The sequence below is a fragment of the Saccoglossus kowalevskii genome, chromosome 4 (genome assembly GCF_978046115.1).
Source record: "Saccoglossus kowalevskii chromosome 4, keSacKowa6.1, whole genome shotgun sequence".
Classification (NCBI taxonomy): Eukaryota; Metazoa; Hemichordata; class Enteropneusta; family Harrimaniidae; genus Saccoglossus; species Saccoglossus kowalevskii.
In genome coordinates this window covers 4,552,819-4,564,807 of record NC_140644.1, presented here as the reverse complement: position 1 = coordinate 4,564,807, position 11,989 = coordinate 4,552,819, and the positions used below count along the sequence as shown (strand labels likewise).

Here is an 11,989-nt window from a genome sequence, read left to right as displayed (position 1 = left end):
CAGCCGTCATCTCGGATTTTGTAAACCTCGGGAGTGCTCAAATGCACTATCCTCTGGGTTCTAGACCTCCTTTCGTTAATGGGAGTGGTTGATTCTAGTCAGGATGGCAGTGTTGATGTTGTACAGGTGGTACAGACTAGGGCTCAGAAGTTAGCTCAGAAAACTCCATTAAGTAGGCTTATAGTTTTTGGGTTCAAGGAGTTGCATAATAAGGTTGATAGTAAGGCTAGTATTGTAGCTAGGACCTGATGTATAGAGTTTCAGTCACCTTATGTTTATAGAGGATGTGTGTGTTCCCAATTAGTTGTACCATTGTGTTACCATAATCAATTACTAGCACTTGCTCACGAGTCAGTTATGGTAGGTTATCTGGGTGCTAAGAAGAATACAGATAGATTGGCAACTCATTTTTATTTCCCTGGTATGCAATATGATGTTATTAGATATTGCAGGTCATGCGATATATATCAGAAGACCACTCCTAGGGGTCGTGTTAGCAAGGTACCATTAGGCGATATACCCTTGATTGAAGTTCCATTTCAAATGATAGCTATGGATCTGATTGGTCCGATCATTCCAGCAACAGAGAGAGGTCGTAGGTACATTGTAATTGTTGTAAACTTTGCTTCACGATACCCTGAGGCTGTAGCATCAAAGAAGTTGCTGACGCATTAGTCATATAGTAGGGTTGGTGTACCCAATTTAAGGATACAGTTTGTATCTGACATTATAAAGGAAGTGAGCAGAGTGTTGTCTATTAAACAATTAGTAACCACTCCATATAACCCAGCATGTAATGGTTTGGTTGAGTGGTTTAATGCTACTTTATAAAGTATGTTGAAAAGCATGTGTCAAGAACGTCTCAAGGATTGGGATAGAGTGAGTTTAAGGTTTTTACTCTTCGATCTTACTTATGGCAGAACAGTGAGGGGCCAATGATGATTTAAAGAGTGTTGTGGACAAGGGAGGCCACTACACGAGATGTTAAAACTGCATACCAGTATGTCCTGGATTTGCGAAATCGCCTTGAAGAGACATGTAATACAAACAGTATTAGGACAGGAAGACCACAGATAGGAAGTCCAACCTGGTGACACAGTGTTATTGTGGTCAGTGGGGAGTAACAGTAAGTTGTTGATGCAATGGCAGCTTTGATTTTCGCAAACTCAATCGCATTACAGTGTTCGATGCAGAACCAATGCCATCACCTGAAGACTTATGTTCACTATTAAAGGAGGGTCGACACTTTGATCAACAACATTTATCTCACCAAGGGGTACTGGCAGACCTCCATGAGTGAGTGGGCTAAAGAAAAGGCAACCTTTTTCACATCTGATAGTTTATTGCAGTTTTGAAGCATGCCTTTCGGCTTGTGAATGCAGCAGCCTCTATTTTGTTGGTAGGTCTTGAAGGTAAAGTTCAGAATTTATTTGGAGACATTTTAATTTATTCAAAATCTTGGGAGGAGCATGGTTTTACTAATTTGTTGGTCAGCAGGTAGGTGACAGTATTGCCAGATAAAATAGAATCCACACAACATGCAGCCAGACCTGAAACAGTATAGCAAGTAAGATCATTTTTAAGCCAGGCTGGATACTATCGTAAATTTGTACCACAGATTTTGCTACAATAACGTTTCCTCTCAGTGTTTTGACCAGAAAAGGTCAGCCAAAAAGGTAGTTTGGGGAGATTCCCAGAAACGTGCCTTTAATCACTTGAAAGTTTTTTTGATTAAGCAACCAGTTTTATTTTCAGATGCGATTCATTAGGAGTTGGGCCTGGTGCAGTCTTAGAAGGAAGGAAAATTCCCAGTGGCATATGTCAGTCGTAAATTGCTAGTCAGAGAGAAGTCCTATTCTGTAATTGGAATAAAGAGTGTTTGGCAGTGATTTGGGCATTGCATAAATTTCACCAATATTTATATGGTAAAGGATTTATTTTGGAGACGGATCACCAGCCATTGATTCAAAAAAGGTACGAAAAGTAAACAGTTGGTTAATGTGGTTGGCCATATATTTGCAATCATTTAGCTACCGCATTATAGCAAGAAAATATAGGTGCAGTCTATTTAAGCGGGATTGAGAATGGTTAGAATTACTGTTACAATATGTTTTGCAATTTTGAGAAATGAAAATTTATTTGCAGCTGATGCTGAATATTAAACTGAAAACGTGCCATGTTCAGTCTTGATGAGGGGGCAATGTCAGCATCCTTTGTTTTATGTTTTTTGCACATATTACCCCAGACCCTGCGAATTGGAGTTTGCATGGAATCATTGGAATAGACGGTGTGCATTGCCATGTGATAACTGTCATAAATGTGATTAACAGGTAATACTTGTTTTCAACTCTGGAATGACAGTTTGAATCTACTAGGTGTGCTGTTATTTAAATAACAACACATTATTATGATATACTGAGTTGCCTACGTGACACAGCTGCTAGAAAGGTTACATTCTGATTGGCTCATGTGGTGTTACTGAATCTGGGCCATTTATTCCTATAAATTGGACAGACTGAAGACAGTTGGGGGTCCATCATTTCAACTTAGTATCCTGTGTGTTGCTGCTACGATATTGTGAGACACGTAATACAGGCTTCAACCATCATTCTGTGAGACTTGTATGAACTGCTCTGCAATCTGCTGCTTTCAGCGGTGCCCTCCAGAATAACAACGTTCCTCTGCAAGCAAGACTCCTGTATTTCTTCATTGTTCTGTCACAGAAGCTATTGACTGTCGTTCATTTCTACATCCTGGAACTATGAGTTATCACAGATGCACACTTCACTAAGCATTCCTCTAGTTTAGTGATTGTATTCATTGTATTTTTCTGTGCTTTATTTCTTGTTATTATTTTGAGAGGTACTAAAACCAGAAGCTTTAACACGATATTTTGGTGTATGTGTATTTCATTTCAAGTAATATTGTCGTGTCTACCCGATACTAGCAGTGAGAGAACCCCTGTCCAGTGTGAGTTCTGTGGGTGCCCATATAATTAGCGATAATCAGGCCTTACAATGTGACGTAGATGATGTATCATGATATCTGCCAAAGAAATGCTTGAATATTATAATGAGACGTTCTCCTACAAAATCTAGACATAGCAGCTTAGTCAAAGTAGCCATATAGTAATCAAGTGGTTTTGATGCTGGATTGGTTTATAAATGTAGGATACATATCAAAGAACAATGACAGATTGTTGGCACAAAATTGCCGCTATTTTACAAGAAAAGTCTAAAATGAAAAAATTTAAATATCAAATTTTACCAGTTCAAGTGTCAACTTTTATTTTTAACATGAGAAATCATATCAATTGTGTTGGCCTTTAGTACTAAAAATCAATATTCTGTAGTATTTGTCAACAAAACACATTTTTACTATAATAAATCAAATTACTAATACGAGTACATCATGCAAAATCAGAGATCACAATTAAAATAGGTATGCAGTTAGTAAATAACTTGAAACAGACTTGGTTACTTATTCATTCGTTCACTAAAGCATAGTTGAACACTAAGAAAATAATATTGTGACGGAGTACATACTGTAATTGAATAATATTATCGAAACTATATGTTTTAGCATCAACAACTATTTATCCCAAAATGTAGATTGAGTTTAGTCATATCCTCACTTCCCCGCCTGTACTTCTTAAATAGTAACGACTGCAAGTCATCTATCTTCGATATGTGTGTGTTGGAAAGGTAGAGCTTACAGACGAATTGTTCTATGTCATCAAAGTTACATCTGTTACTTACACACTTATACCAAGACTGGCCATTGCTTCTAATAATTCATCGCCAGAATCTCGAAAGGCTTTCCAGCAAGTGTCTTCTCTTTTCTCTGCAAATCTACTAGTGTTATAAGCACCACTGAGCGCATGGAAACTGGGTAGTGCAGTTGTTAGCTCGAGCCCTAGTCTTGGTCACATTAAAGTGTTTTTACACAAGAAATGGTACTGCCTTAGCAAAAGACCAAATACATTGAAGAATGCATATGGATACTCATTTCCATGGACTTTGTTGCATCAATTGCGTATAGTAAGATCTTTATATCCACATCTTCTTGTTTACTGTTCAGGTATGTCTTATCACTGTGTGTACCTTTGCACTGGTTTCGAACTGCCACAATGATACAGTGATTTTACTGGACAGTTATCAGTATCTTATCTGCAAGATATTTAGTTAATCATCACTGTATTTGTGTGTGATGGCAATTTCTTCATGGATAGCTCGGAAATGATTGGTGAGTCGGTGTCATGGTAAAACATTGTTGGTGACCCCCCTGTCTCTTTATTTGAATTTCTGTTTTCAATGATTTGGATATATGATATTAGTCAATAATCATTCTTATTTCATTATAATTCGTTAATTATAATTTCATAATAATTTTTATTGCATCCGTTTTTGCCATTGCATCTACCAGAGATACGTTCTTTGGTGTTGTGTTATTCTCTTTATTTTCAGATTGTATTATATCTATCAACTGTCTGTCATGGTTTGTCTAACATTGAAATATGATTCTATCAGCCGCAAACATAGACATTGGAACAACAGACAATTCGTGTTTGCCAATAGCAACTTCAGGTTGATCTAAGGCCTTGACAAGTAAACAGGCAAACAGAGCCTTATCTCATTTGAGTTCAAACACATAATCCTTCGCAGATAACTTAACTTAGTGAAGTAGAAAGGCTCTGTTCCTTCATTGGAGACCACACATCGCTATATCCCTTCTGAATCTGCTCTGACACAGACCTATGACCGATCCTGCTTTGTCTACGGAGATTCTCGTTAACTTAATCTAGTAATGAAATCAGTTATGTGAGAGTAAGTAACTCATCACTCTCTGCTGCAAAATGAATTGTACAATTTTAGTTGCAATTAGACCTTCAATATTACAATTCTGAGTACAGCTGAAAAGAAAAAGGGCATGGTGTTGTGTTCGCCCAGAGAAATATGTAGTTAGTCTGCCAAGCTTAGGAGAGACCAAGAAAAACTTGGTACATGAAGAGTGGTTTAGTGTTATGTACACTAATGCACCAGATACTTTCACAAATCTGTTAACTTGCTCAAGTGAATGATCATCACCAATGACACTGTATGCTACCTCTGCATTCTTCCATAAAGTTCCGGGTCAGACTTGTTGATGGACTTCGTTTCTTGTAGGTATCATGAATCACTTGGGCATAGTTGAAACAATCATGTAATAATTTGAAGAGAACTCAAATGCAGCTTTGGGTCCCCAGTATGCACTTCACGGTCAAATAGCATCATTTCCAAAACAATGTGCATATACTGAAGCATAACACGAAACAAAGGCTCATTTCCTATGAATTTGTAAAACTCACTCATTTTCCCCATCACTAATACTGATTAGATGACATTGACAACTTGTAATTCGGCATATCTCTAGCACTTCCATCTTTGAATGCTGGGTTTTCAATGTATGTCTTTTGCCACAATGTAAATAAGGTTTGATGTTTCACAATGTGTGCTGTTTAATTTAGTGCAACATAGTTTGCATTGATGATCACCTTCATGGTGGCAATTCCATATAGATCAGCTTTAATCCAACACGAGTCAATTCCACTATTCTCAATAAAGGTACCAACGGAACATAATTCTGCCATCACAATATGATGGCGAAGACACTAGTTGCCCAAGTCATGAAGTCGCCTGTAAAGTCCCATATCAAGTGATATGATGGAAGTAAATCTTTTGTTTTGATTCGTTGTGCCTGCGTTAGGATTGTTACCAAGTATTTCATTCGTTTGAAGGATGGGGAATCTCTAATATTATCATGCATTACTGGCACAACATCACTTAATATCCAGACAAAGTAAATATAGTATTAGTCTCCCCTAAAGTTGCCAGCATGTTGGGCAGGATAGAAGGTTTTATACAATATATGAGGTGAGTTTTAGTTTGAGGAAAATCTTTGATTGTACGAGTCTCAGCTAAACCTAGGAGCTTTTAATTCAATTCTTTTCTGATAGAGTGTCATGGCAGTTGCATGCGAGTTCTGCTCCCACTTGGGCTGTCATAGCAAAATCCACATTGTCCACAACATAAAGACATGTTTACCATACACAATGTTTTGTGGATAATACAACACATGAATGTGTACCATTTGTTTAGGAACACTAGCTGCAATTTGAGTTTCTACTCGTCGGCCATATTGTTGAAATATTCTAAACCCATATGGACGAAAGTTATGGCTAAAAGATGTATCTACTGCTTTGTTTAAACATTCCCTTGTGTGACGTTGCAGACTTGCACTGGAGATCAGTATTTCTAACATAGGCATTTATTACTATTGGTCTATGGCCCATCTTCTTGCAGTACACGCATCATGATGATTTCAAACTTTTCAACTTTTTTTTGAGAAGTCGCTGTACATACAAATTATATTGCCTTATAATACACAGTGCGACTAAATCCTGAATTTGATAGCTTGTGCCACGCTGACAACGTCTGCATCTACTTCTTCTCCTGCTTATTTTCTTGTCAAGTCGATTGCGAAAAACCTTCAGAATTTTGATTGGTTAATTGGTTTGACAGCCATATTGGATTGAAATTAAACCAGATTTGAATATTTTCATGGCATCTAGTACAACTTATGTGTAATTTAGATCAGAAACAAGATGTATAGTGTGGTTATGTGACTTTTAATGACTTGTATTTTCTAAGAGAAAAACGGCATAAAACATTTGAATTTTTTTAGAAATACTAAACACATTCATCTGCAATTGTCTGAAATTTGAAGTTTGAAATGCAATAATCAAGAGTATCAGCTAGTGTCACATTAATTGAATTATGAAAAGTATAAAATGCATATCACCACAGGCTGAGGTCATACCTAGGTAATAGTGTGTATTCATATACGCATGTAAATATATGTATCATACTCTCCAGGTAGACAAATTCTAACAACATTCTTAGAATACATCACGGTATTTAGTATATTTATTTTTGTATATGTTCTTTTGATACTTTGTTTACGACATTTCTGACATTCTTGTTGATTAATATATTTGCAGTACACCAGATAGTGCAGACTTAATCATGTACCACTTCAAAGTTAAGTGTATACAGCTCATCTTTGAATTGACATTCACCATCTGGAGTAACCAAGCTATATAAACTTCTGAAATACAGGGTTACCATTATACCTAATGTCACACTTGTCATTAAATGTGACAGCACATTGTTATTAACATTAATATATGACTTTGTTTTTGCTTCACCAGAATCATCAATGAATGTAAGAGTTGCATAGAACTGGTTTGTATTTGTAGGTACATTCCAATTCTGGGTCATCAGAAGCTGATTTCATTCATTTGGTTTACTTGTATACATTGTCGTGATTGGCGTCTTTTTTGTGTACTTCATGAAACATTTTGACATTCATGTGCTTAAAAAATAAAGCTTGCACATATATGGTTGGGATATCTCTTTCCTTAATCTCTTGTGCTTTGTGCGCTTGTATTTGATGTGTGCATAATACTGTATATAAGTACAGGCTGTCGTCATTACTCTTCACGTGGACAACGATGGTGGTAAGGCGATATATGCTGGTGGTACCTCTATTCTCGTTGTTGGCATTAACGGCGATATATTACAGGTATTGTATATTTATGCGTAATAGTTATATACCATGCCCCTACATTCTGTGTAACCAGATGTCAACTGGGCCGGCACATGTAGTGTTGCAAGCATTTTACGTTGAACTCTTCAACAAGAATCCACATATTGGTTATTTTTTTCAACTGATTCATCAGATAAGCCATTAAGAAACTTAAGTAATACTAACAAAGTCATGGAAAGAATAAATGAGCAGTATCCTACATAAAAACAAGTTTAAACTACTCCGTTCATGCAAACGGCCGGAGTTATTGGACACTATGACGCCGTTTATGCACGAGCAGTCTCAACTATTATTTATCGGCTGATATGTATATAGTTGTATTAAACATCGATGATTGTTGCATAGAAAACTTGAATGTGGTTTCTCTCATTTACAGTTTTATATTGGGTCAAACACAATGTGACTGAGAGTTGGTTGTTTGTTTCTAATTAAGAATTCCGTATGTATACTGAATTTTGTTGAGAAAATAGTTGACGCAATGCAATGTCAGTAACTCATTTAAGTGGTGTCATTAATTAGGTGTATATTGCCTTTTAAAGTAAATTACTTTGTTGATTACTTTATATATTGTGACCACAAAAATGCAGTGTTTTTAATACTTAAAATGAAAGCAAAAGCTAAAAAGTTATTTTCAGTCTGACACATTGTTGGTTTAAATTAGCAGTAAATTATTTTAATTTAGTTTGTTGTGACAAATGACACGACCTCTGTTCTTACTAAATACATACTGGATAAAATGATAAATAAACATGTGAAAAAAAGGTGAACCATATGTTTGCTTATCATAAAATATATAAAGCTTTTGAAAGTAGTCTGCAAAATTCATTGGTTTTGACGTGTGCATCTAACGTACACATTACATTAATTACATCCTAGTACAGAACATGCAAAAACATACTTTGACGTAGAACATTTCTGCCACGTTTTTAGGCCCTATAGTTATATAACACACATAAATGAACTCACACTGTGACCCATTAAACATTGTCTCGTGAATTGCTTATTTGTTATGGTACTGGCTATTGTCCTTGTATGTATATTACATAGTTCAGATCTGCGGATTTGAAGTTCTTAGCTATTCCCTCTTGTGGCTCTATTATGTAACCTTGCCATTTTGACCCCGAAAACACGTTTGCCAAGTCTACCGCAGATATCTAAGAAACATAAATAATCTCCAACTGTAACTTTGACTCCTAATGTGTTATGGTATTGTGAACCGCTCGAGGAACATGCAAACCAAATTTCTTAGTACTTGCTGTAACTAGTTTCGTATTTACAATACGAACACAAATACACGCATACTCGTGCACACAAATGCAAGTTTAACATAGTGATCACATACCACTGACAACATGTCAAGTTAACTTATATATAGGGTAGCTATTTAATTGGAGTTTAATTCAACTTCAACAGTGTCCGTGGTTATAGGGAGAAAATGAAAAATGAAGATTTCTACTAATGTGTACGGTAATTTACGCGTAACTGAAAATTCGGCCATACACGTGTCTCGGAATAATATCTACTTGCAACCAATCAAATGCATTTTGCAGTTCATGTTTCAATTGACATGTTCACTCTTTTAAGTGATATGTAAACTGTAATATACGCAACAGAAGTCAATACATATTGCTTCACGAATCTGTCTATTTAATATCAATAGGCTATGCAGTTGCAATAAACTTAAGCGCCTTTATTTGTGTAAAGAATGTTAGAATATACATATTACAAAATTTACACGATTTGATATTATAGCGTTATCTTGAGGTAACTTTTGATTTTGCGTTGAAAGAGAAGTTGTCGAAATATTACATTATTTCCCCCGAATCTAGCGCCTCCAACAAAAAGATATCACTATCCCGTTGTAATTCATCCAAACAATGCCCGTAAAGACGATTTTTAAGAAATTTAATTTTATTATAGTTGGAAATATATAATACAATACGAGCGCAATACAATGATTGTTTGTTTTTAATTTTCTAACGTTCGAAGATTTTGTGGTTTACGAGGTGTAAATCTCTTCATGTTTCCGAGGTTTTGGGCAGATCCACTTTACTGATGCTACCAGCGATTAAAAAGGACGCAATCCTGACAGCTTCACATTGTCACCGAGTTTGCAAAATATATCCGTATTTAGACCGTATTTTGCATTTCGGTATGCAAAGTTGATCTAAATTCGGATGACATTGTAGTGGAGGGAAGCGTCAGGGTTATTTATTCCTTTCATGTGACTAGATATATGAGAGATGACAAATAATGTTACTATGGACTACACAATTGTTCGAAATTGACTCCAAGTATGCCATCATCTTCTCAAGAAGAAGAAAATATTCATCCTCATATTATCAATATTTTTTTCATTAAAATCCGAAGAATTAACAAAATCTGAGACCAACGCCGTTTGTTTTTAATTCGTCATATTTTACTCCCCATTTGTTGATTTTGGGTTATTTTTCATCTAAAACATAATTGATCCTGGAATAATTGTACAGAGTGCACGGCCTAAAGACCCTGGTAAAGATGTATGAACATAGCCACCACAAATTAAGGTGGTCGAGGTGATGCCAAAAAAATAAAATGAGGTTTTGGTTGAAATACAATATTTGTATTTCATTTTAACTGAGAATAGTATTTATTTAACTATATATAATTTCCTTTTTTATTAGATGGGAAACTAGTATGGTTTATGTTCAGAGAATGCTAAATCAAGATAATACAGCAAAAGAATACAGCAGATGTGAGCCAAAAGTTAATTTTATATTTGTTAAGACAGCAAAGACAGGTGGCAGCACTGTTGCAAGCATTCTCTACAGATATGGATTTCAGCACAATCTGACTGCTGCGCTCCCTGATCCTCCATCTGATGTATTTCTCCGAATTCGAGAGTCAGAAGTCTTAGCTACTAATTATAACTGTACGAAGCCATTTCCCGGATATAATTACATTTCGAACCACATTGGAAACTATAACTACAGCGTATTAAATAATTTTATTCCAAATGCCAAGTTCATCACCATTGTTCGTTCCCCATATCGTCAGTTTGAATCATATTTCTATTACTTCAAACTACACGTCCGCCATGGTCTCCAAAACAGCAGCAATCCATTCGAAACATTTCTTACAGATGAAAGTTACAAAAATAAAGCGAAACGTGCAGTGAGGTATCGACAACTACACTGGTTAGGATACCACGTTGAAAATAATGGCAATTACACCAATTTCAAAAGTACACTAAAAGAACTAGATAAACAATTCGCCCTCGTGATGATTACAGAATACATGGACGAATCATTGGTTCTCTTGAAAAAGATGATGTGCTGGACAATAGATGATGTAATGTACTATTCACAAAAAGTAGCTGCTAGAAAGAAACTAAACATAACGAAAGATATGGAAAATGTACTCGCCGCGGGAATGGTAGAAGACATACGAATGTATAATTATTTCAATCGAACACTTTGGGATAAAATTGACAAATATGATGGAAACTTCACTGAAGATTTGCGGTTATATCGTGCTGCCAAATCTGCAGTATGTCAAGACAAGGAAGACACCGAGTTTTGTACAAATATCCGCAGGGGTCCTGCGATGTACAAGAAACAAATTGCAAAAATTCAATTTAACAGGTTCTGTCAAAATTAAAAAAACAAACTTGTACTATATTTTTAAAGTGTCAAACTTAAAACTTGGCGCAAATAATAAAACTATACTAAACGAAAACTATATCTATAACGTGGTTGGGAGTAACAAATGTGCCTTAGTCAAGTGGATTTAGGGTTTGACGTGGAATAAAACAGTACATTAGCGAATTGTGTTTCAAACGTTGGCTAAGGTCATTGAGAATGACCAAAAAAAAACCCAAGACCTAAACCGTTGGGCAATTTTTTTTAGAGCATGTTGAAGATTTTTTGTTTTTTAACACTAATTTTACCTACCGCAGATATCCAACCATGTAATAACCTCTAATTGCCATTGAAATGTTTCACAGTATAGCAACAATATTTTAAAAACAATGAATGAAATATAAATCTGCATCTGCAACAGATCACTGCAACACGCATGACGACGTCATATACATGGTGACGTCATTGCTGACGTCAGAAGTCCGTCGACCATGTGAAGCCGATGTCATTTGAAAGCTATTAGTCCAGTTAATCTCATTTGATTTTTAGGTCAACCCGGACAAATTTGCAACAGAAAGTTTCTTTGCAGATTTAGCATCAATAGACATCTATAAACAACATATCAAAAGTCTACCAAAATCGGACAAAGGGAAAGTTGAATTTTTCAGGCATTGATATTGCCCATATAATGGAAATATTAAGCCATTTGATTGATGCATTAA

The 11,989-nt window shown here is 35.8% G+C and overlaps 1 protein-coding gene across 1 annotated transcript; it reads left to right on the top strand.

The window, feature by feature from the left end:
- Nucleotides 1-10,323: 10,323 nt before the first annotated feature.
- LOC146746202 (galactosylceramide sulfotransferase-like) lies at nucleotides 10,324-11,286 on the top strand. The gene has a single exon (XM_085498207.1). The coding sequence runs from the start codon at nucleotides 10,324-10,326 to the stop codon at nucleotides 11,284-11,286; it is 963 nt and encodes a 320-aa protein (XP_085354333.1).
- The last annotated feature ends 703 nt before the right edge of the window (nucleotides 11,287-11,989 follow it).

What these genes read in the sequence shown, in the direction of transcription:
- LOC146746202 (XM_085498207.1), top strand. Translation starts at nt 10,324, where the DNA reads ATGGTTTATGTTCAGAGAATGCTAAATCAAGATAATACAGCAAAAGAA.